This window comes from Corvus hawaiiensis, chromosome 5 (genome assembly GCF_020740725.1).
Source record: "Corvus hawaiiensis isolate bCorHaw1 chromosome 5, bCorHaw1.pri.cur, whole genome shotgun sequence".
NCBI lineage: Eukaryota > Metazoa > Chordata > Aves > Passeriformes > Corvidae > Corvus > Corvus hawaiiensis.
In genome coordinates, this window is record NC_063217.1 from 62,332,140 (window position 1) to 62,356,493 (window position 24,354).

Below are 24,354 nucleotides of genomic sequence, written 5' to 3' on the forward strand. Positions count from 1 at the left end.
AGGGAGGTACTGTAGTCACTGTCCATGAAGGTGTTTATGGAAAGACTGGACATGGTACTCAGTGCCATAGTACTCAGTGCCACGGTCTGGTTGACATGGTGGTGTTCGGACACGGGCTGGGCTTCATGATCTCAGAGGTCTTTTCCAACCTAATTGATTCTGTGACTGTTTCACGGATTAAATCTTCCTTCTTGTTGATTAGGCTTGAAAGCAGACAAAGATCAAACATCAGAGGACATCCTTTCCTGAGAAAATTTTTCCAAATTCCGCATTTCGCAGCTGAAGAGCGATCCCAGGCCCCGCCGCTGCCGGGCCGCGCTCCGTGTGGGCCGGGATGCGGCTACCCGGGCCCGGGCGCGGCGCTGCCGCCGGCGGCCGCTGGGGGCTCCCGCTCTTCCGCGGCCCATCCCGCCATTGCCGGGCATGGAGGGCGAGAGCACCTCGGCCCTGCTCTCGGGCTTCGTGTTCGGCGCCCTCGCCTTCCAGCACCTCAGCACCGACTCGGACACGGTGGGTGCCGCGGGAGGGCCGGGCCGGGGGGAGACGAGGGAGGGAGAGGCCGCCCCCCCCGCGGAACGCTGCCGCCGGGCCTCCCCTGACCGGCCCCGCCGGGAGAGCGCCCGGGCTCGGGGTTGTCCCGCCCCGCCTGGCCCGGGGGTCGCTTTGTGTGCGAGCGGCGGAAAAACGTGGATGTTCCGTGTTCGAACGAGGCGAGCGGCGGCTGCAGCGCCGTGTCCGCCCCGCGCCGAGCACAGCGCTGGCCAGGCCGCCTGGCCCCAGCCTCGGCGGACAGCACCCGCACGGGAGCCACGGGAAACCGACGAGCACACAGCACTGCGGGACTGGGGATTTTTTCCTAACTGTGGGCTAGTACTGAAAAATGAGCCAGAACCTACTCAGAAAAAAACAAAAACAAAAACAAACAAAAAACCAAACAAACAAAAAAAACCCCCACGTTCATTTTGACAGCATTTTTCCTCTCCTGAAGAAAGCATTTACACTTAATACTAGAGGGGAAATCGTCATAGAATATGCTGAGTTGGAAGGGACCCACAAGGATCATAGAGTCCAACTTTTGGCACCGTACAGGACACTCCAAGAATCCCACCATGTGCCTGTGAGGGTGTTGTCCAAACGCTTCTTGAACTCTGCCAGGCTTTGGTGCTGTGACCACTTCCCTGGGGAGCCTGTTCCAGTGCCCAAATACCCTCTGGGGGAAAAGCCTTTTTCTGATATCCAACCTAAGCCTTCCCCAACTCAGCTTCATGTCGCTCCCTCGGGTCCTGTCATGATCGGTAGAGGAAAGAGATCAGTGTCTGTCACTCCACTTCTTCTCTTGAGGCAGCTGTACACTGCATTGAGGTCTCCCCTCACTCTCCTCCAGGCTGAATGGATCAAGTGACCTCAGCCACTCCTGGTATGGCTCTCCCTCTAGAACCTTCACCATCTTTGCAGCCCTCCTTTGGACACTTTCTAAAAGCTTTGTATTTTTCTTACATTGTGGCACCCTAAACTGCACAAAGGAATGGGGGTGAGGCCACACCAGCACCAAGGAGAGCAGGAGTGTCTGTGCTACTGTTAATGTGATTTTTTTTTTCTCTTCCCCTCTAAAGGAAGGTTTTCTCCTCGGAGATGTGAAAGGTGAAGCCAAGAACAGCATTACAGACTCACAAATGGATGATGTTGAAGTTGTTTATACAATCGGTTAGTGTGTCTGCATTTTTCATACCCTGCTTGGTTTCAGGCAGTAAATGACAGCTTTCAGTTTTGAGAGATAGCAGTCAAAACCCTACTGCAAGACCAAAGCTGCAAGATCCTACGCGCCACACTGATGTAAAAAAAACTTCCAACCAACCAACGAAAAACACATGGGTTATTTTGTAACATTTTTAACTGCTAAAAAAATTACAATTTTACTGCAGAAAACACAGTAATTTAAAAGAAATAATAGTTTTAGTTCTTTGAATGGCTACTCTTTGAGGATTATCTTGTTACATTAAACATAATTTAGGCTTCAGACTCCTTGTCTTGGCTACATCACAAACTCCTGGACTACAGTTGCCCTGGAAAAGCTTGGTCTATTCAGTGATGTGAATTGTAGTGCATTAGCATGCATTACCGCATTTGGAGCTTATAAAATTCTGGGTGTGAAGGCTGCAAACTCTTTAATAATTTCACTAAGCAGATGCCAGATGTATTTTTATTTATCATCTTGATGTTGATTGGAGTGGATGTGCACTGAGTAACTCAATGAAATCTTTCATACTACAAGCTCCTACACTCAGCAGAAGGGAGAGAAAAATAAAGTACCTAACTTGATTTTTCAGTTGACCGAGTAGAATAATATACAAAAACTACAGTTTACGTAAGTGGTTCCCTTTACCTTTGACAAAATTAATTAGAATATATTTTTAAAATATTTCCTTTCTTCACCTTATTAATTTAGATGTTAATGCATTTGATTTTAAGAAATACAGAATTATTTCTTGATCCTTCTATCAGTTTAATGCTGATCATAGCATGCAGAAGAATATACATCTTGAGCTGATGAACCCAGAGTAATATTAATTTCTCTTTCCAGATATACAGAAGCATATTCCATGCTACCAGTTGTTCAGGTAAGAATCTTAAGTAAACAGATATGAAAAAGTTAAAATTAACCCTAACTTCAACTCTTCAAGAGTTAAACTTGTATTGCCTGAGAAAATCACCCAGCTATAACTATAGTAGCCATAACAACCTCTTGGAAGTACAGATGAAAAATGCCTTATGTTATTCCTGTTTTGGTTTGGGGTTTGGTTTTTTTTCTTTGGTTTGTTTTGTTGGTGGTTTTGGTTTTTTGGTGTTTTTGTTTGGTTTGGTTATTTTTTGGGGGGGGGGCGTTTGTGTGTGTGTGTGTGTGTGTTTGTCTATGCATATAGAAATGGAGATAAGGCATACTGCACTGGTGAGCTATGATACCATATAAACTACAGAACAATGTCAACACACTAAAAACAAAGCATTCTATACATTCTAACCCCTCACCCTTAATAATATTAATTAAAAATAAATAAATAAAAAAAAAACAAAAAACAAAAGTGAAATGATTCCCAGCATGCTAGAGTTATTTTTACAGTACAATTTCTTGCCCTCTAATTGCCCAAATTTTCTTCCAGCTTTTACAATTCTGCAGGAGAACTGAATGAACTTGCCCTGAAGAAAATACTATCAGGCTGTAAGAAGGTATTTTAGTTTCAAATCTAAACCATACTGAGGAGCTCACTCAAATTGTGGAGGCTGTTCTGGATACCTCTTGTATCAAGGTTTTTTCTTTTTAAACCTTTTATAGTCACTCATGCTGCTGGTCAAGGCAGCTACATCTTTTTCCTCCTTAAAAAACAGTTTAGCTTATCTTTGACTAGAGTTTACTTACATATGTGTCACAATTTTATTTTTAATTGTTAATTTCTCAAGTGAACACTTCAAGTATCCCAAAGGAATTCCACCAATTTCCCCCTTAAGATCAGATGAGGTCAGCTCACAAGTGGTTAAGGACCACTTCATCAAAAAAACTTAAGTCTTTTCCACAGAACAAAGTTTGACAAGGGGAAAGTAGAAGCTGAAAAGAAACAAACAACAAAACAGAAGAAAGTTTGCAGTTTCAGCTTGAACACAAGCTCAGAAACAGGCCAATTCAACACATGGTTTTGAAGGAAATAAGATGGGAATTAAGCTTAGCAACTTTAAGGGTTTCAAGTTAACTAACTGCTTGAACATGTACCTATTAGCAAACAATTCAGACATGACTTTGCACTGAATCAAACTTGCTTCAGTGTGATAATCACATACTGTGGTTCAACAGTAATTGTGAGTTTTCTTCTGCCTGCAGAGTGTAATAGGATGGTACAAATTCAGACGCAACACAGACCAGACCATGACATTCCGGGAAAGACTTCTTCATAAAAACCTGCAGTCACACCTATCAAATCAGGGGCTTGTATTCCTCCTTTTAACCTCTAGTGTGATGACAGAAAGTTGTTCTACTTACAGACTGGAACATGCCCTACATCGGCCTCAGGAAGGGTAATTGGTTTGTTTTCTATAGCATGTGCTAAAACTTGAAAGTTTCTCTACTTTTTTGCAACGGAATCAGTAACACTGTTTATTTTACTCTTGAAACTTACACGTTTAATAAGATTACTCCTTATGTTGCCAGAGCCCAACTGAAGGCTTACCCTGGAACTCTGTTCTGGGATTGCCCTTTTATCTGTAGTGCCAGCATCACCAGGCAGACACTGTCAGTTTATTTACACACAAACTGCTCCTGATCAAATTGTTTTGTGTACAGGACTTCAACTATACATGGTGTGCATCAAAATATTTAAATTGGTGTTAACTTGATCTTCAGAGACATCCTGCCCGCAGGCTAGGCTTACCAAGCGCTGCATTTGTGTGTGCTGTACTCGGAAAGCGTGGAAAATTATGGGCATTGCTCAGCTTCTGGTTGCTCTTGGAGTTTGCCTTTAGCTTCATCTGTATGTGATGTAATACATTTAGCAAGGACCAACTGCACTGCAACCCTCCCCATGGATCCTGAATGGTCAAGAACTTTTAACTCTCAAAGAGAGATCTTTGGATGCTAATAGACCACGTTTTCACACTTCTGCATTTTAAGTCTTTTCCAGAAAGTCCCTTTGGTGGTTACCAACTTGGGCATGGCAGAACAGCAAGGTTACAGAACAGTGTCTGGTTCCTGTGTATCCTCTGGTTTTGTGAGAGCTGTGAGACAACACAGGTACAATACGTCGTATTTACTGATAGCTGTAGCTTCCCATCACCGTAACTACCCTTACCTTTCTATAAATGCATTTAAGTGCTTTTGCAAATGCTACAGCCATAGCTTGCTCACTTGTTGACCAGTTTTCTGCAATTATTTACCATTCCAGCACACTTGGATATTAATTCAGGCCCATACTTTGCCAGGAGCTGTCTGTCTCAACACAGGCACCTGGCATTGAAGTTCAAAATGCTTCTTTACTCATTAAAGCTCCAGCTAAGTGCTGGGATAACTAACTTGCAATTATGCAGTTATACTCTTGGTTCACAGGTCAGAATTCTTCCATGAAGATGGGTCCTTACAAGAGGTTCATAAGATAAATGAAATGTATGCCACCTTGCAGGAGGAACTGAAGGTAAGCCAGGCACACCTGCCTCACCTTCAGCAGTTCTACAAAACCAAGGCAACCAAGGGCTACAACACCTCGCACTGCATGAGAAACAAAGCCATGTTTTGGAAGGACAAATTGAAAGATCAGGGAGTTCTGTTTACTGTGCTGCACACTATATTCTCCAAGTTGAAGGCTTAAGTTCCCATTTGATGAAAGTACAATGTTAAATCTTCAAGTCCACTAATAAGTTCTCACAAGAGGATTATTGTGAGGGAGTACTATCTGTAGTTTGTTAGATCTCCTTTGCCTAAATGGGAACAAATAAAATATCTCGCACCTCATTCAACACAAGGTTTAAGTTCTGTCAAATCCACCTCTGTATCATTACTTAAGCTTTTTACTACCTTGTGTCCAACTTAACCATGAGCACCTTTTAGGATTTTGCAACAATTCTGAAGTCAGCTGCTGTGAATACTGTTAACCTGATCACACGCTCTTCTTCTTGCAGAAAATATGCTTTACAGTAGAAGTCAGTGAACGATCTGTAGAGAAACTCTTAGCAGAGGTGAGCCAATTAAAAGAAGAAATAAAGAGGAAAAAGCAACAAAATTGTTCAGGTAAGTTAACCAAATGTGAAGCAAGTCTTGCCCTTCCAAAGCTGACTCAAGTGGCAGAAGCAGAAAACACTTCTGAACGTGAGGCAGCCAAAACAGCAGTGGTGCAAGACATTCTGCAACTCTGACTTTTTCCCCCCCCCAGGAGAAGACAGAAACCACACAGGAGAGCCAAAGGAGAATGTTCTCCTTTGTCAGGCACTGCAAACATTTTTCCCCAATTCTGGACTTCAGACATGCATTGTTTCCTTCAAAGGCCAACAGATATCCAAGAACTGCTGTAACATAGACCATCATATTAACGTCATGGACAAACTGACTCTCATGGTAGAGGAAAGAGACTTCACTGAAGCTGAAACAAGGCATCTAAACAAGCGTAAATTCAGAGGGACCACAACAGTTACAAAATCATTCAAGAAATCCAGATCATTGCAGCTTCACCAAGAATCACTTCAAGACCAAGAGGACAGTGACCAGGAAAGGAAGTTTACACTGAGTAGCACTGAAACAGATGAGGATTTGTTTGAAAAAAACAGAGATTCAAATGAATACCCACATTCTCCTACTTTCTGATCTGTCAGATGACTTCACACCAAAAGCTACTGCCAGTGTATTCCAGTGATGTATCAATCTATAGCACTGCAGGGATGTATATAACCAGGCATTTTTGCAGGTTGGGGCTTTTTTCCCAGTGCACGAATCCTGTTCAGCATAAAGACAAGTCCAAGATGACATTCCCTCACTTTGCCTTCCAGAGTTCCATCTGTATTCTCTCTCTCAGGGTCCAAAGACTATGCCACAGGATGCTATCAGTCAGATAAGCATGTCACATACTGCCTCAAAGTGATACAAGCTGTTGTTGAAGAAGCAATGCTACCCTCCTGATGCAGGGAGCATCAAATGAACACATAACAGAATTAGCTGTCTACATGAACCGCCACAATTTAAATACATTCATTAGTCCTCGGGAAACCAGTACTTGTTTACTTCCCCCCATCTTACAACCCAGCAAGGGCAAAAACAGCCACCTGAGCTTTAGTAAGACCTGTGAACAGAGAAAGGGGTCCATAAAGCTGCCAGTTTCTATTATTGCTTTAATCTTTCATACTTCTTTCAGACAATAAATTTTAGAGACTTCCTTAAAAATTTTTTTTAAAAGACTGATATCTACCCTCAATCTACCACACATTATACTAGCAAACCACATTTCCAGCAAACAAATATATAAACATGAAACAGTTTTATTGTTTATTTCTTTACAGCATATCACTCCAGATACTTGATATTACATAGCTTGGGGTCTGTGAGAAATTGTGGATTCTTAAACATAACTGGCATAAATCCTGTTAAAAAAAAAAAGATGGAGGTGTTCTTAGTAGAAAAGTAGCCTTGAGTTAGAAAACTCGAAAGCAAAATCATACTTACCAAATACATGAGCTCTTTTAATGGCTTTTGTAATTTCCTTCTGCTTCTTGGTGCACAAGCCTAAAGGGATGAATTATTTTCAAGACTAAGCAAGTCATTAGTCTAAAGGGTGAAAGGGATATTAGTGACAATTCCCTCTAGCTTTGATTAAGTCTTTCTAGAAAAATGCATGTGTGCTTTTACTGTTAAATACAAAATGCATAAAATTAAGGGATATTTTAATTCCTTGATGCAAGCTACTAAGTCACGGGAATACTGTTACAAAATGTATAGAGTTAGGACTGGTTACTTTCAGAAAGACTGCTGATGCACACTTACTTTGACTCACAAAAACATTATTATTATTAACCCGTAAATGATTTAATTTAATACTTCACATACCTGTGATATGTCTGCCATAAATGGAGCCAGTATATGGAGAAACAAACTGGGAAAGAAGCTACTCAAAATTAAGAAAACCAAAGTCAGTTTAAGAACTTTTTTTTTTTAGCTTTATATTACTACTTGCACCCTGTTTTTTATTTTTTCATCTGTTTTTACATAACTCAGTACTACCTGAAGAAAAAAGTACAGCTTGGAACCAGACAGTATTTTCTGTGGAATAGCTGTCATGCTTTGTGGCAGCTGAATTGTAACCAAGGACTCTCATTGTTAAACAACAAAGTTGTCAGACTCATACATGAAGAGTAGATTAAACATCTTGTCATGACCACATTATTTGGTCCTTAATCTGCACACATTCTTACTCTTAAGTTCTAAACCCCTACACATATGAATGGATTTTCTTTTTTTTTAAACCAACTACCTTCATCCAAGGACAGCAATTTTCAAACTCACCTGCACATTCTTATAGTCCACATTTATTCCACATAAGACACATCTCTTTGGAGGGTCTTTATAGGGGTTCTCCATTTGTATAGGCTGAAATTAGAGAAACAGTAACATCTGTAAGCTTCACGAGAAAACAGAGAACATTTATTACTTTTAATCCTTTGATCAATATTTTTCTTGAAACCAAAAGAGATATTTAGTGCACCACTGAAGTTTTTCAATATTTATTAACTCACTGCATGGTACCTTGCAACCTAAAAGACTTCTCACAAGTAAACAGTCTTTCATATTTAGTAACAATGACACTAACAACTCTATTCAATCATTCAGCAAGATAGTGCTGACACCTTCTACTTGGAAGTAAAGATCTATGCAAGCTGGTAGAAAGGTAGCTCTGTCTGATAAGCCACAAGAATTTTTTTTAATAATTTCAAAGCAAATGGTCTCAGGAAGCTCCTGTGTGCTCACACACTTTCTGAAGTGAGAGAGTCACAGTTATGTCCCAAGGACTGAAAGCTTCCTCAAGCTTCAGAATACACCCAGCACCAAATTCTTACAAGATATGAAAGGCAACGTTTCACTTTTCACAGAGTGACAGAATTGTCTGTGTTGGAAGGGACCTCTGGAGATCCAACCCCCTGCCAAGGCAAGGTCACCTGGAGCAGGTCACACAGGAACACATCCAGGTGGGGTTGGAATGTCTCCAGAGAGGGAGACTCCACCACCTCCCCGGGCAGCTGTTCCAGGAGTCTGCCAGCCTCAGTGTAAAGAGGTTTTTCCTCGTGCTGAGGTGAAACTTCCTGCGGTTTTAGTTTATGGCCATTAGTCCCTTGTCCTGTCGCTGGCTCCCCATCCGAGTTACTGAGACAGCAGGTTTAAGAGGCTCTAGCTAAGATATTGGAATACAGACCGGTGGGGCTTTAACTTCCAGCGTCTGGTGACCTCCCTCTGCGCTGCACTCCCCAGAACGGATTCGGGGTTTCGAGGAGACCGAGCTACACAGCGACCACGGCAAAGCGTTTCCAGCCACCGCTGGTGCCTTGCAGAGGGGGAGCAGCGGGACAGCAGGGCGGGGCAGGTCGGGGAAGCCTCACCTGGTCCGAGCGCTCAGACTGCCCCTCATGCTGCAGATAGCGCGGCCGCGCCCACAGCCCCGCTGCAAGGGAGAGAGCGACAGGGTTAGCGGCGGCGCGGCGCGACAGCCGGGACACGCGAACGTCCCCGCGGCCGCTGGGGACAGAGGCGAACAGGGAAACGGGAGGGACGCACCGGGAACCAGGCGCTGCCAGGACCTCCGCGCCGCCAGGGCCTGCGCCGCCATGACACCCACACCCCGCACCGCCACTTCCGCCCTCGCGTCACTGCCGCCGGAGACTCGCTGACCAATAGCAGAGCCGTCTTCCCGACTCTGGGCGGGCGATTGGCCGCGATTTGGTCACGTGTTTTCCCCGGCGGGTTGTTGCCGGAAGTTCCCGCTCCCGCCATGGCGGCCGCGCCTCCCTGGGGCGGTCCGGAGGCCTCTCTCCGTGTCCCGCCGCGGCTGTGACGGCTCCGCGCCGCCTCCGCGCAGCCCCGGCCATGGCGGAGCCCAGGCTCGCCGTGAGGAGGAAGAGCCGCTCCAGCTCGGACCGCAAGCGGAGCCGCGCCCCGGTGCAGCCCATCCCCGCCAGCTCGCCGGTGGCTCGCAAGAGACCGAGCTCTGGTCGCGAGGGGCCCCCGGCGGAGGCCCCGGTAGGGGATGTCGGGATCCTGGGCCTGGTGGCGAGGCGGGGAAATCCGTCTGGGAGGGTGGCGTGTGTCGGGAAGGGCCGTGCTTTGTATGAGAGGGTATGATGCCGTTTGGCTTGCCTTTAAAAAAAATCGTCTCTATCAACTCTCTGCTTATGTATCCTGCCTACTTGTAGGATACCTGTTTCACTGAGTCAAGGCGTTCCTTCAGAACCCAAACTGAGTTCTCCTCACCGACGACATCAGACAAAATACTTTTGTGTTAAGTTGGGGCAGGCTTAGGTGACTTGCCCCTGATGTTTGTTCTCTGCAAGTTATTCTGCCTTCTGTGGTGTTGCTTCAGGGTGCTAATAACTCCTCTTTTGTTTTTGCAGTGCAGTAACGATAGCGAAGAGGATATGTTTGGTGACTATGACAGCTTCTATGGAAACGATTCATTGCTGGCTCAGGTGGATGATGTTGAGCACAAATACCTGCAGGACAAAAATACGGATGTGAAAGCAGCTGGAGAGATCATACTTGGGAACCTTCAGGCAGGAGCTCACCAGAAAGAGCAAGATAGCTTTTCTGCTTCAGAAAATGTGATTGTCCTTAAAAGTGACAGAGAGCGTGCTTGCCAAATGCGTGACAGTGACCCAGCTGATGGTGATCAAGAACTGACTGAGTCTATTTTAGATGACTTGCCATTATCACAACTTGTGTATTTTGAAAAAATGGATGAACTTTCTTCTGCTTTTAGAACATCTCCAGTCTCAAAAGCGGGGGATGAATGTGTGAATTTTTCCTCGGATAAAATTAGGGGCCCATCGTCTTTTTTTGCTGGTGCTGAATGCAGGAACAGACCTACTGACTCTTCCTCACACTCAAAGTGTGTTTTAATTAAAACTGAGAGTCTCAAAGATCACCTGAAAAGTGCTATGACTGGAAATGCCAAAGCCCAGACTCTGCAGGTCTCTAAAACCAAGCAGCTTAAAGAAGCTGTTTTATCTGAAGAGATTTTTGTGGCTAAGAAAACTATTGAATCTTCTTCTGTTGATATAGGCCCTTTTTATGGATTACCTAGCAAGGTTAAAGATTTATTCAGACAACTTCGAGGGATTGAAACACTTTATGGTAGTGTAACTAATGGTCTGTTGGAAAAAAAGAATTGCTAGTGGAGTATTGTTTGTTTCACCCATTATGCTGTAAAAAATATTTAAGCTAATGCTTTGTGTAAACCACACTGGAAAGTAGTTGCTCTGTTTTAGCAGGTGGCTGTTTTGGTGTTTTAGATGGATGGAATTGGTGGATGGTATCCAGCTGGATTATGGAATACCTTGGAAGCCACCATCACTGAACGCTTTAAGTGCTTTATTGGGGAAAAGCTCTCAAACACTGAGCTTAAAGTATTCTATATGAAACACAGGGATTTTGGTATCAACTAACATGCCCCTGGGATTGCTGATAGTCCCTTTTTCATTTTTCAGAGTGGCAGCGCGACTGCTTAATGTTAGAATCCCTGCAGCAAAGAAAGAACTTGATATACTCATTGCCAACCGGTGGTGGAAAAACTCTTGTAGCTGAAATAATAATTCTCCAAGAATTACTCTGCAGGCAGAAGGATGTTCTGATGATCCTGCCGTATGTTGCCATTGTGCAAGAAAAGGTCTGGATACAGTATTTCTGATATGCTTTTTTACTTGCTCACTTGCCTGGTTTTCAGCAAGCTCCCATGGCTTTTATGAATATATGGTGGGAAGTGAGTGACCTCTCCTAAGTGCTGCTCTGAGGGTCAGTAATTTTGTAATGGAACAGACATAAATGATGAGGTGAAGATGTTGAGTTATGAAGTAAAGGGTGCTGAATTTTGAAATAATGGCTTTTTGTGATGTTTTGTGCTGCCCAGCTTCCTAAGGAAATGATCTTGAAATAAAAACTAACATTCTTTGGCATAAAGGGAAAGTTAGTTTCAGAGAACAGATGAAACCCAGTTTGATAATATGTGTAGATGCTTCAGTTTTGTAGCTGGAATAGGTATTCTTAGCTAATATATGTTCACTAATTCAAGCAGCTGATTGTGATGTGGGTTGGTTTTATGTACATTGAGTTCTTGAGGCAGCTCTGAAATCCAAAATGAGCGTGAATTTATTCTCTAATTGATTTTCTCTTATAGGTTAGGGGTTTATCGAGTTTTGGGATAGAATTGGGTTTCCTGGTTGAAGAATATGCAGGAAGTAAAGGAAGATTTCCACCAATCAAAAGGAGAGTAAAAAAATCTCTTTATATTGCTACTATAGAAAAAGGACATGCTCTGGTGAACTCCTTAATCGAAACAGAAAGAATCGATGACCTCGGCCTGGTTGTGGTAGATGAGGTAGGCCACAAGATGTACTCAAGATTTATCAGATGCAAGTTCTTTTAGGTTTCTAATAAGCAATTATATAGGAAGGAGCAGGTTTTTGCTTGATTGGTTTAGCCTAGAGTGTTCATCATGAAATTACTTTTGTTTTTTGTGTTCTGAATTGGTACATGATTCTGTAATTCTGAAAGTTATTTTTCTTTAAATGAAGCATTTATTGCTATTTCAGAGTAATAAATTTTATGTTGAGAGATCTACTGTGGTAGTGGTTGATGGTGAATTCCTGCATAACTTGTCATTTAGAATTCTCTAATGGGTTACAAAAATGCATGAAGAATTTTAATTGTATGGAATGTATTTTATGAATCCCAGAACTTAATTCTTAGAGATGTAACCATGCAACTTTGTGTCTGGTGTTAATAGTGACGCAGTGAAACATTGACAAAAAAAGAAAAATACCAAGTAACATTTGGCTGTGAGAATTGCCCCTTGCTATGCTTTTAAGTGGTGGGGCTGACTTGTGCTACCAAGGGTTAGTTGTGGGGTTGAATAACTTGTATAGCATCTAACAGGGATTTTAATTCATGGAATTCTTCAGGCTGATTGACCATACTTTAGCACTGTAGCTTCTAAACAGAGGGCAGCTGAAGCACTAACTTCTAGTTTTTCTGGAAGCTGGCTGCTAGGAATGCTTTTACTCTAAGGGCTGCTTAAAACATGTTTTGTTTAAAATTGCCTTGGGCTGGTGAATACAAAGATCTCCATGCTGACTGTTTACTGTCAGGAGTTAACTTGTCAGTTGTGCTCTAGTTAAATGGAAGGTAAATCTTGTTTATGGAAGGTAAATCTTGTCATCTACATTTGCCCTTGAGTCTGTTTTTCTGTGATTCTTAAATGCTTTTTAAGTGAGGTTATATATCTGAACGTAGCAATCCAAATTTACAGGAGGGATATCATGAGGAAGTCCAACAAACACAGTTCTGTAGTATTTATTTAGGTCTATATATTTTGGAGGTTGTTTTAGAAATACTGGCAACTCAGTAACATTCTTGCCTTTTCTTTTTCCCTTCTGTGCACAGCTGCATATGCTCGGTGAGGGCAGTCGTGGAGCAATTCTGGAAATTACTCTGGCGAAAATTCTTTACACCAATAGTAAGTCATGGCTGCAATTAATGTCATTAACATTTCATAGTTGTGGCCTCTCTAGAGAGAAGTCATACTCTCTGGATTTGTGCTGTTTTGGCTGCTTTTGAAAAGCACAGCATGACTCCATGTATTAACAGCATTTACTCATTAAGTGTTAATTGACCCGCTAATGTTTTTGAAGCTCTTACAATAGGTCTCTGGAAAATCTTGAGTATTGTCAAAAGTCTTCCATTTCTTTGTAGGAGCCCTTTAGCCATTCCAATTAAATGCTCTGTTTTTACATTTAAGTCTCTGGTAATATTTTGTAACTTAGTATTATTTCTTAGTTAGTTAGTATTTCTTTAGTAGCTGCCTTTCCCTTCAAACCTGCTACTTTGGCACCATGAATGACTAATGATGAAGAAGGAGTCTTATGACTGAAACACTGAGCAGAAGTGTTAAAAAATGGTAATGTGACAACAAATTTACTTTAACTTCTTGTTTGACAGAAAAGACGCAAGTCATTGGAATGAGCGCGACGTTAAATAATGTTGGAGACCTGCAAAAGTTCCTGCAAGCAGAGTACTACACTAATGATTTCAGACCAGTATGTATACAAGTTGCCAGGAACTAGTAAAGAAGATATTTGCCCTTAAATTATAGTAAATCTCTTTAGGATTGTGTCCCAGCTTTTGTGCTGTGTATAATATAAGGCCTGCTATTGCTCTCAATTGCTAACAGTACAATAAATAGTACTGTGCATTTCTAAATACACAAATGCAATACCCTTTATATTGCTGTGCTAAGGCATTTGTTTCATTTTAACTAAAGCAATTCCTAAATTACAGCTACTGTGATGAATCATTGCAGTCCATTTGATTTAACTAGAATCTATGCTGCTCGGGCTTGTATGCTGTCAGGACAGCACGGTTTATGAATAGTTCATGGGATACAATATTTGGCATTCTCCATTACGATTCCATGCTTTATCAAGGCAAATAATTAAAACAATGAACTTCTTTTAAAAATTCTAAACTGTGTGCTTGTGTACAAGTATGTGTATGACCTGTGATGCTTAGAAAAAATCTGTAGCTGTACATCAGCAACAGCTTTAGAGAAAACTGAGTCATTTAACTGAAGTTTCTCTTTGTGGCTTCTATCTTGCTAGGTAGAATTAAAAGAATACATAAAGATACGAGATACCATTTATGCAGTTGACAGCAAAACAGAAAATGGCTTTGCTTTTTCACGTCTCCTTAATTTCAAGGTAAAAACAAAGTGCATATAGCTTCTTTGAACTGTTGTGAAAGATATTATTTTACACTGATTTGCTTACAGACCTTTTACTAGAGAAATTACTTAAACATGATCATTCATTTGTAGTACCCATGAGAAAGAAGTGGTAGGCTTTGGGAAGGAAAAAAGCCCTAAAATACTGAATGCTTAACTTGATTTTCACTTCTTTTTTACTCTTCAAGGTAGAGGTTTCTTCAGTATTTTGACGTGTGGAGAGTAATGTGTTTGAGTATTCCAGATACTCTATGTTTTCTGTTTGGGGGTGGCTTTTCTCAACAGTTGATCACTCTTAGTTCTGAAAGAAGATATCTTTTGGGGAGTTTGCCAGCTTACTACTGCCTTGTAGGGATTCATTTCAACTTTTACAAAGAAAAACGTGTCTTATGGTAGACTGCCAGTATCACAAGTGTTGCTAAAAGAAAATTAAGTATTAAGAGAAAAAGCAAAGAATTTGATTTGTGTATCCATGTATCCCTCAAGTTAGATGTCTTTCAAGTGAGGATTGGGAGAAAACCTTATCCTACAACTTCTTGGAATTGCATCACATTGAATCCAATGGGAGTATTCAAGTGATGGTTGAGAACAAGTATTGAATATTTAGGTTATGACTTAACTTCTAAATTTAAATATTTGTCAATCTATGTTTGTTACAGTATTCTAGTAATCTGGAGAAAGCAGATCCTGACCACATCATTGCACTGGTTACTGAAGTTATTCCTAAATATTCCTGCCTTATCTTTTGTCCCACTAAAAAGAACTGTGAAAATGTGGCCTCAATGGTGTGCAAGTACCTCAAGAAGTAAGTTTCTGTCTTTTTTTTTTTTTTTTAAATTATAGGTGAGATAATTGCTTACAATTTAGGATTTATTGTCATCTAGTTTGCAAATGTCTTTCCGTGGTGATTAGAAGTAAATACTTTGAACATGGAATCATATAAAGTTGCTAACTGCATAAGTGATAGCAAACTGTGAAAGGCTTATGAAACAAAACCTTTTAAAAAATTCTTACTTTTATACCAAAATAGTTGAAAGAAATTATTGTCAGAGGACAAACACTAAAGAAAATAAGGAAACGCATACTAAATTAATCTAACTGGCACTGGTTGCTGGAAGCTTAGAAAACAAACATTTTTCTCTATAACCTGGTATCTGGTCATGTATTTTAGTAGTCAGTTGAATATCTGTGTTCCATACCCACTTTGGAAATCTAAGCTGTAAAATGTAAAGCAGGCTTCATTAACAAGGAAAATAAAGTAAGACATAAGACTGACTTCATTTAAATATGATTCTGTCAACTCATAATGATCTGGCAAAGTGAAATTTATGTAGTAAGAAACTATATTAAAATGAACGATCCCCTCCCTTGCTATCAAAATTGAAACCATTTTAGCTGTACCTATAACCTTCACTACTGGCCCTATATCCTTTGTTTGGTGCACTCAATATCTACACCCAGCCAGTATTTGATCCCTTCTGTTCCTGTGCTTCCAAACAAGAAGGGTTCTATTGCAACTAAATCAGCCTCCTGTGTATTGCTGCTTTAAAGTTACTGGAAATAACTATTTCTCCAATCTAGATGTTAGAGGAATGGATGATGAACAGAAGTAGACAGTAAGCGTGTCTCCTGGTTTTTATTTTCTTTTTAGTTAATGATTGGTCAAAGTCTAAAGAAATGTTTTTCCTCCTCCAAGAGAATTTAGAGCTCACAGGGAGAAAGAGAAACAAGATCTCATCAAGAACCTAAAGAGTATTGGAAATGGAACTGTCTGTCCTCTTTTGAGGCAAACAATTCCTTTTGGTATTGCCTATCACCATGGTGGCCTTACAAATGATGAAAGAAAAAGCATAGAGGAAGCTTATTCTTCAGGTGTCCTGTGTCTGCTTGCTTGCACAGCCACTCTAGCTGCTGGAGTCAACCTGCCAGCTAGAAGGTCAGTAACAGAAACATTTAATTTTTGCATAGACTTTTTGCTTTGTAAAAATAATTGTTTTAATAACTTGGAAATCTCAGTGCTATTTAAAGTGTGTTTCTGCTTTTACCAGGAAATTGGAAGTATAAGGGATTTTGTGTTCAACTTGGGACACAAGACTGTGCAGTATTTATGTAGGAGAAGTGAATCAGTAGGAAGTACGTCAGAGTATGTAACTGAAGAGCACTTATCTAAATGGATTAAGGAAATTTTAATAAATTGAAAAATGCTTCAGTGTTTTTAGTAGGGTTATTCAAGACAACAGTGGTTTCTTTAGATACTGCCCTAAGAACAGTGTTTAAATTGTAAAATAAACCTTTTCCAAGGAGTTACAGTTGGAATATGTTTTAACACAAAAATGTATTATCTTTTCACATACAAGTTCTGATTATGGGGCTGCTGTACCTTGTGTGACCAAAGACTGCTGAGAATCCACTTCTGTGTGCACATTTAATACACCTTAAATAATTTAATGCTTTACAATTGATCTACACATCTGTCCAAAGAGGTGCATTTGATTTTTATTAGTTACTAGGTAAGGGGCACATACAAAGAATGATTTTGAATTTGTAACATTTTATTGCTGCTTTAGTAATTCGAATATAAAGCATAACTTATTAAGGGCTTCTTTGTAGGGTGATTCTCAGGGCTCCTTATGTTGCCAATGACTTCCTGAAGAAGAATCAGTATAAACAAATGATTGGAAGAGCTGGTCGAGCTGGTATTGACAGTGCTGGAGAAAGTATTCTCATAGTGCAAGAAAAAGACAAACACTTGGTAAATTTTAAAAAGCTGTTGGTAATTTAAATTGCTGGGTTAAGATGGTGGAAAAAACAGGAGGAGCTGAGCTGCCTAGCTTAATTTTTGTTCACTTCTTAAAAATGTGAGTATTTGACTTATGTAATAGTATCTTTATGTGGTTTGTTTTCAGATATCAACTGTAAACCTCAGATGTTTACACTTATATACACAATTCAGCTTATAAAGAAAATTGGGGGGGGGTAAGTGTAAAATTAATGTATGAATATTCCTCTGTACTAATATATTCCTTGATCATTTTAGGTTCAGGATTTAGTTCACAGTCCTTTGGAGAATTGCTACAGCAATCTTCTGCTGGAGTTGACCAAGGGAATGCAGAGCCTGTTGTTATCTTTGGTTGGACTGAAGGTATCAATTAAATCTTCTCTGTGAGTAACTTAAGTGCTTGGAAAATGCCAAGAAAATGTCACTTGTTGAGTCTGTAGAAAAAGACAGACTGCTTAAACACTTGGACTTACAAGTTCAGAACAGCTTCTAATCAGATAAGGACAAAAATTTGATTAATCTTTTCATTTAACTCACTTATTAAGTAATCATGTAACACAATTACTTTATGTGTAAAAGCAAAAATTACATCTACTTTATTATACTATACAATATTAATATTTCTATTTTTGATACTTGATTCAGAATACAAATAAAACAGTGGAAACGAGTTAACATGATGCAGTATCTGTAATAATAGAACAGATGGAGAGCAGTCCTATCAGATCCACCACCGAGTATCTATCATTCTATTTGTAGGGATGTATTCTTACAGAAACACAAACTCCTCCTTTATTCGGTATTTTTTTCCTATATCTTATTAAGTGTGTGAAATTATAACTTCAAATATGCTAATCATTTCCCAACTGATGCAGATAGCAGTTACCCATGAGGAAGTGGACAATTTTATGTGCTGTACATTGCTGGGTGTTCAGCAGCAGCTGCTGCCCAAAGAGAAGAGCCTCTCAGAGATAATTAAAGATGGACTGGAAAATCTAAAAGAAAAAGGACTGCTAAAAGGAAGAATATCTGAGAAGGACCACAATTCCAAATGTTCGCTGACAATCACACCCTTGGGTAAAGCTACATATAAGGGTAAGGCTTTTTTTATTCCTCTTATTAAACTGCAATGAAAAATGAGTTGCAGAGAAACAGTTTTACTGCATGATGTACTGGAGTGAAAATGGGAGTGAAGCAGCCCATGACTGAACACAGTGGCAATGACATGTAATAATACTGATCCCAGTGAGAACAAAACCAGAACTATACCCCTTAAAAATGACTTAAAGATTTGATTTAGTTGTTGTAATCATAGTGACTCAGGACCTTGTTTTATAATTCATTGTTATGAACAGGTTATTTTAACCAGAAGGATTTATTGGAAAGCTTAAGAGGGAAAGGGAGTATATGACATGTAGACCAATTGTAATAAAAAAAAAAAATATATATAAATCTCTTTTCCTGTATATCGTAAAGATTTTGGGGTATGGAATGCAATTGAAATAGGATTGATCTGAAGGGTTCCTTCAATCTACAGCATTATTGCAGGATTTCATTAAAGCCAAGGCATTTTGCAAAGCACTCCAAAACCACACAGAATGAACATGCATGGAAATAGGTGAGTGCCTCTCCTCAGTTTGGTTTCACTGCTCATGTTAGGTCAGAACAGTTATTCACATTACAGATACTTCTCTCCAGTTCAGATGGCATAACAAGCTTTTGTGGAAGACAAAGACTGATTCTATGTTAAAACGTACTTCATTTAACTCTGTGTGCCTGTTTATAATTGTACTTACTCTTACCCTCTGTGCTTATTCTAGGCTCTATAGACTTGGCATACTGCAATCTCCTGTACAGAGAATTGAAGAAGGGTTTGGAGGGGCTGATTCTTGAGAGCAATCTTCATCTCCTATACCTGGCAACTCCCTATGATTTGACTTCGAGCTGTAGCCCAGATTGGATGATATACTTGAGACAGGTGAGAATTTGCTAGCAAATTTGCATTGGGGCATTCAGTAATCCTGGGTATTAAATTTGCAGGGGGTTTGTACACACAGGACATGTTGTGGGGTAACAATTTGATGGGAAATATGCTAATTTTTTACTGGGGAAGCACTAAAATCTATTTAATTCTGTTAATATGCGGCATTCAGAGATGGACAGTTACAGATAATTCAAACAAGTAGGCAAAGAAGCCACAGATCTGCCTGTGACTAGTGACTGTAGTACTACTCTACTGATTTTACAGAGATACTGAAAAGTATTGTTTCACTGTAAATAATACACTTGTGTTTCCTATAATATGAAAAGAACTAAATATCTGAAAATTCTTTATAAAATCTTATTTTAGTTCAATCAGCTAAGTGCAGCAGAGCAAAAAGTAGCAGATATTGTGGGAGTACCTGAAAGCTTTATTACAAAAAAGGCTTCTGGTCAAGCCATCAGAAAGGTAGGTTGGAGATTTCTCATACCTAAGATAAAAGTTTAGTCATTTCATTTGATTATTTACAAATTCTAGATTATTTTTCTGCTAGTGTTGTTTATTACTGTTCTGATTGTTAAAGTTCTTTTAACCTCATTGGTTGGTTTTCTTAATGTTTTAATGTCTTTGTGTGTAATATAGAAATGTTTTAAAGCTGTGAAGGGAGTAGCGGTGAAAAGATTTGCCTTGTAGTACCAAGAGAACACCTGCAGTGTGATACTGGCTCTGCATTCTAGCTTGTTTTATTCCTAGAATGTGGACATGGCTGTGGTGAACAGGCTCTACCTGACGTTTGTCCTTTATACCTTACTGAAAGAGACCAATATATGGAGTGTTTCGGAGAAATTTAACATGTCCCGAGGATATGTGCAAAATCTCCTCAATTCTGCTGCCTCCTTTGCATCCTGTCTTCTACATTTCTGTGAGGTACTGTGTTAAAAGAATGGAAATAAATTCTTTGTGGTTTGGTTTTGCAAAATCTGGAGTTTGGCTCTCTTACTTTAGAACTGAATACAGGTGTGGTATTTCACCTTTCCTGTGCAAAAATGTTTCTTCACCTTTCCTGTTCAAAGTTATTTTTCCTACTGAGCAGAGCATGCTCATATAATGACATTTCTGATAGTAAAAGTAAGCTTTATGCACTGAGAATGTGAAAATATACAAATTGTACAGGGCATTGATTACTGTCAGTGCTGTTGGGGAGATAATTGAAATAATGCATTGCTTATCCTTTAGAATTGCCCCAGCTTTGGGATGTTCAGCTGAAGAGTGCTGAATACATCTCTGCAACTGTCTGAAAGGATGACTAGAAATAATTGTGCTTCCCCCATCTGAAAGCCAAATATATGCTTGTTGCCATAGGAGAGTTTTGTCAGTCATATTCCCCAAATACAGAACTTTGGATCTGATTTTTAGCCATCTTTATCTCTGCAGGAATTGGAAGAATTCTGGGTTTATAAAGCCTTGCTGACAGAACTTACCAAGCAGTTGACATACTGTGTTAAGACAGAACTCATCCCTCTGATGGAGGTAGCAGGGGTTCTAGAGGTCAGTAAACGTGGCTTGATGAAACTTTTCAATGTAAACTTGTGTGCTAAATGTTGCTGTGCCTTTCAAGTGTATCTGAAAGACCAAACTAATTTGTTACTGGGACTCCATCATAATGTGGATATTCTACAACAGCCTGGAGGTTGGAGGAAAAGTGAGCTGTTGAGGAAATGGGAGCTGGAGCCAATGTTTTTCTTCTGGCTGCTGCCACAGCAGCTGTGAAAATACTGTGTTTGGACAATAATTTAGCTGTATACTTAGTTGGAAAACAGAGTCCAGGTTTCTTTTGTGGTAAGGATTCTTCAGTTCATGGGAGTAAAGAGGAATAAGAATTTACATATTTAAGTTAGAAGATCCTTACAGAAATATGCAAAGTCCTATTGGGAACTTTGGCAATCATTTGCAGTGCTGCATGCACTTTAAATAAGAAATTTAACCAGTCTCTGAATCAAAGACTCCTATTAAAATAAAAGCTCTTTTGGGGCTTCAGTCCAAGGTTATGCTCTTCGCAAAATGATTTAACTTGCCTATCCAGCCTATTGTAGAATCAGTTTGTCAGAAAACCATTGAATTTAGTGGTAGTAAGGCTTTAATCTGAGAACAAGACAGACACCTCCAAAGAATGTGGGACTGTCGTTCCTGTCAGTGACAGTGAAGGCAGGAAACATGGCAATAAGAGAAGACAGCAGAGTTGGTATCATCTAGGCTCAGAGAAAATAAAGGCAAATGGATTCCTGAGAGCCCAGTTAAGATTGCTGGGGTGGTAAATCTTAGTGGTAAAGCTCTGCTTTTGGGCTATAAAGATTCTCAGTGAGTATTCATGTTAGAAAGAGAAAAAAGGGAGTTGGATTGAGATGCAGAATGAAATCTTTGAGGTTGGTGTAGAGGTTGCCATTTACCAGTAATTCTTATTTCCTGTTCTGATAATCTAACACAGTTTTGTACTTTCAGGCACGAGCAAAACAGCTTTACAACGCAGGGTACAAAACTTTAGCTCACTTGGCTAATGCAAATCCAGATACTCTGGTCAAGATGATTGAGCACTTGTCACGACGTCAAGCCAAACAAATTGTTTCATCTGCAAAGGTGAGTTAGAAACAAAGGTATAAAAACCTGCTTCAGAACTCCCAGTATGTCAAAAGTGGATGTCTGAATGACATTACAAGGGAAGGATTTGGTTTACTGGTGAAGGCACTAGAGTATGTTTGTGATCCAAATACTGATCTGTACTAAGAACAATCTGTTGTATACAGGATAGTGCCAAGTGGTGCTGCTTTTCAGAGGGGCAGCAAAGGGCAAAAATGCTTGACAGCTTGTCTGATGAAATGTGGGAATTGAATGAGTACAGTGGTCTCTGTGCTGGAAATGCTCAGTTCTGCCAATATCTCAGGACTTATCTTACAGAAGTTCTAGTGGTAGTTGTGACACAAGAACAGGACTTCTAGGATTGTAGAAATGGAAACCAGCAAGGTGCACAGTTAACCTCACCTATTTAGGTTGCTTTGTCATGCCCTGTTCTTCTTTCCTTTCTTTTCCATTTTGAATATGCCGGTTCTGTAACAAACACTGAGTTGTGTCTAAACAAAAACATGCAGGAAGTACTTTATCAAGTGATGGTATTCTCTATCTCCGTTCATTATCTGCTGTTGCAATGGCATTGGCTTCACATTTGCACATTTGATTCTACTAAAAGAGCAAGCTCTTGGTGAAGTAAGGGAATGTCCAGAATAAAAGGATGCGTGGTTGGTGTAAAAATAAGGCAGTCAATTAGAAAGTTTTGGTTTGTACATTCTCACAAAGTAAACATGCTAACTTTGGGGGTTATGCACTTAAAAGGTCACATTCGGATAATGTTGCTGTAGGCTTCTTGCTGCTTTTTTATTTTGCTGCTGTGGGAGCCAAAAGAAAGTGATATATGCAGATTCCTTATCTACACCAATGCCAAATCTAGCAATCTAGCCTACTCTCATGGTTAGATATTAAATTCATGGAGTTTTCTCTAACTGGGAAGTTAGAAGAGTGCTTGCATGGGGTCCTGTTCTTCTCCAACTGCCAGCAACAAACTGTCAGGGCAGTGGATTAAACAACTGCTGATATCAGGAGTCCTGTATGTCTGGTGTAAAATGCTGTAGTAAGAAATTTCAAATAAAGGAAGAAGTTGGCAACTCAGCAGGCACAACTTTAAAAATGTTTACTCCAACATGGAAAATAAATATCTGAGGTTAATAATGTTCCTTAATAGTTCCAGACAAAACTGTTTATGTTCTGTAAATTTGGCATATTGTGTGATGGCAGAATCCAGAAAACCAACTGTGTGCTGTATGAATTTTTGCATGACTGCTTTTTATATGGGTGTACTCTAATCAGAAAAAAAATGTTGGTGCAAATGTTAGTCCTTTGAGGCAAAGCTGCTGCAGTCCTGGGAGCAGCAGCAGAAGTCTTTTACAGACCCAGGTGCAAGTTTGGAAAGAAACACTGGTGTTTTAATCTGTCTAAGAGTTATAGCCACTGCTTGTATTTGTTTTCTAATTTTTGTTTCTTTGTTTTTTCTTATTGTAGATGCTGCTGAGTGAAAAAGCTGAGGCTTTACAGGAAGAAGTCGAAGAACTCTTAAAGGTGCCAACAGATATCCCAGGGACCCACTGACTCTCATGAAGAGAAATCATGAATCCATAATCTGGATATTTTAAAGTTTTTTACCTCTCCTGTTTAAAGATGCTGTAATTTAATAAATATTTAATGCCTTTTGTATACCACAATTTTGAGTGAGTTCTGAGTTCAGAATGTTTCCTGGAAAGTGGACTTCATTTGAAGGTTTGGATTATGAACTACTTGAGCAATAGGACAGAATCATAATTCATTCCTGGTTTTAGACATAGCCCTAGGAGTGCTTTGGGGGTTGGACTGACTGCCTGGTGTGTACTTCTGCTGGGAGCTTATGTTCACAGCTCACTTATATAATATCTTTGGATATTCCCTTTAGTACACTTGCACTTGAGTGAGCTACTCCAAAGTTCCTGCTTGCAGGATTCTCTGTACTCTAAGTGTAGCTAATGGAAGGAGAGAAATAGAGCTGCAGTTCATAACAAAGAAGTTGTCCCAGAGTTGTGCAAGAGGTCATAGGTGATGCCTAGTTTAAGCCTTTTTTAAAAATGCAAATATCAAATTTGTACCCAGCCTCTGGCAATTCCCTGAGATAATTCTTTCAAGATGCTTCTGAAGCAGTCTTCCAAACAGAAAGTTTACTTTTTTTTAAGGTTTTTTAATTTCTTGCTTAAATGTGAAGACTAAATAAAGATGAAGTCTTAAAGAACTGACCTTTGAGAAGCCCTGTCAAGTTCTGAAACCCCATGGGCATGTGTCGGTTGCACTAGTCAGGATTTTTAAAGGTATCTGAACCAGATTTTCTCCAGCAAAAGGTTAAGCTTCATGAAAGTAGTTTTGAGGATGCCTGAACCTTCCTCAGTTGAGATTCAGTAAACTTCAAAGCTGGTGTGTAGTACTTGACAATGGCCTGCACATTAAGGCAGACTTGAAAGCTGGGG

General features: G+C 40.1%; 4 protein-coding genes across 10 annotated transcripts in view; 2 read left to right on the top strand and 2 right to left on the bottom strand.

The window, feature by feature from the left end:
- Positions 1-8,110, bottom strand: part of LOC125326593 (glycerol-3-phosphate acyltransferase 3-like) — a 29,790-nt gene extending 21,680 nt beyond the window's left edge. For all 5 annotated transcript variants that reach the window (XM_048305035.1, XM_048305020.1, XM_048305029.1 and 2 more), the window contains exons 1-3: positions 8,027-8,110; positions 7,571-7,631; positions 7,190-7,249 (exon numbers count right to left, since the gene is read on the bottom strand). The gene's annotated coding sequence lies outside the window, so the exon portion shown is untranslated. The remainder of the gene's footprint in view (positions 1-7,189; positions 7,250-7,570; positions 7,632-8,026) is intronic.
- On the top strand, positions 389-7,399 carry ABRAXAS1 (abraxas 1, BRCA1 A complex subunit). Its single transcript, XM_048305037.1, has 9 exons — positions 389-510; positions 1,614-1,704; positions 2,582-2,618; positions 3,159-3,225; positions 3,872-4,065; positions 4,658-4,777; positions 5,090-5,174; positions 5,659-5,767; positions 5,910-7,399. Exons 1-9 carry the CDS (start codon positions 424-426, stop codon positions 6,335-6,337), a joined length of 1,218 nt encoding a protein of 405 aa, XP_048160994.1. The 5' UTR covers positions 389-423; the 3' UTR covers positions 6,338-7,399.
- Positions 6,990-9,396, bottom strand: MRPS18C (mitochondrial ribosomal protein S18C). The gene is made up of 6 exons (XM_048305038.1): positions 9,290-9,396; positions 9,115-9,176; positions 8,027-8,110; positions 7,571-7,628; positions 7,190-7,249; positions 6,990-7,107 (listed from the first exon to the last, which is right to left on the bottom strand). The coding sequence occupies exons 1-6, from the start codon at positions 9,339-9,341 to the stop codon at positions 7,031-7,033; spliced, it is 393 nt and encodes a 130-aa protein (XP_048160995.1). The 5' UTR covers positions 9,342-9,396; the 3' UTR covers positions 6,990-7,030.
- Positions 9,397-9,482: 86 nt separating this feature from the next.
- On the top strand, positions 9,483-23,568 carry HELQ (helicase, POLQ like). 3 transcript variants are annotated; one of them, XM_048305016.1, is made up of 18 exons: positions 9,483-9,751; positions 10,123-10,861; positions 11,215-11,393; positions 11,901-12,101; positions 13,166-13,238; positions 13,721-13,818; positions 14,380-14,478; positions 15,161-15,306; positions 16,198-16,437; positions 17,112-17,253; positions 17,539-17,643; positions 18,156-18,375; positions 19,101-19,258; positions 19,631-19,729; positions 20,015-20,188; positions 20,696-20,809; positions 21,761-21,895; positions 23,369-23,568. In XM_048305016.1, exons 1-18 carry the CDS (start codon positions 9,599-9,601, stop codon positions 23,453-23,455), a joined length of 3,162 nt encoding a protein of 1,053 aa, XP_048160973.1. In that variant the 5' UTR covers positions 9,483-9,598; the 3' UTR covers positions 23,456-23,568. The 3 variants fall into 3 exon arrangements, with proteins under 3 accessions (XP_048160973.1, XP_048160974.1, XP_048160975.1); XM_048305017.1 differs by lacking the exon at positions 9,483-9,751 and adding an exon at positions 9,759-9,847 and having other exon boundaries at positions 10,128-10,861; XM_048305018.1 differs by lacking the exons at positions 9,483-9,751; positions 11,215-11,393 and having other exon boundaries at positions 10,701-10,861.
- Positions 23,569-24,354: the final 786 nt, after the last annotated feature.

Coding starts and splice junctions, on each gene's coding strand:
- ABRAXAS1 (XM_048305037.1), top strand. CDS start 424: ATGGAGGGCGAGAGCACCTCGGCCCTGCTCTCGGGCTTCGTGTTCGGC. Junction 3,226..3,871: donor TACTATCAGGCTGTAAGAAG/GTATTTTAGTTT, acceptor TTCTGCCTGCAG/AGTGTAATAGGATGGTACAA. Junction 5,175..5,658: donor CCTTGCAGGAGGAACTGAAG/GTAAGCCAGGCA, acceptor TTCTTCTTGCAG/AAAATATGCTTTACAGTAGA.
- HELQ (XM_048305016.1), top strand. CDS start 9,599: ATGGCGGAGCCCAGGCTCGCCGTGAGGAGGAAGAGCCGCTCCAGCTCG. Junction 19,259..19,630: donor GGATGATATACTTGAGACAG/GTGAGAATTTGC, acceptor ATCTTATTTTAG/TTCAATCAGCTAAGTGCAGC. Junction 20,189..20,695: donor GTCTTCTACATTTCTGTGAG/GTACTGTGTTAA, acceptor TTATCTCTGCAG/GAATTGGAAGAATTCTGGGT.
- MRPS18C (XM_048305038.1), bottom strand. CDS start 9,341: ATGGCGGCGCAGGCCCTGGCGGCGCGGAGGTCCTGGCAGCGCCTGGTT. Junction 9,177..9,289: donor CTGGCAGCGCCTGGTTCCCG/GTGCGTCCCTCC, acceptor TCTCCCTTGCAG/CGGGGCTGTGGGCGCGGCCG. Junction 7,250..7,570: donor TTATGGCAGACATATCACAG/GTATGTGAAGTA, acceptor TCATCCCTTTAG/GCTTGTGCACCAAGAAGCAG.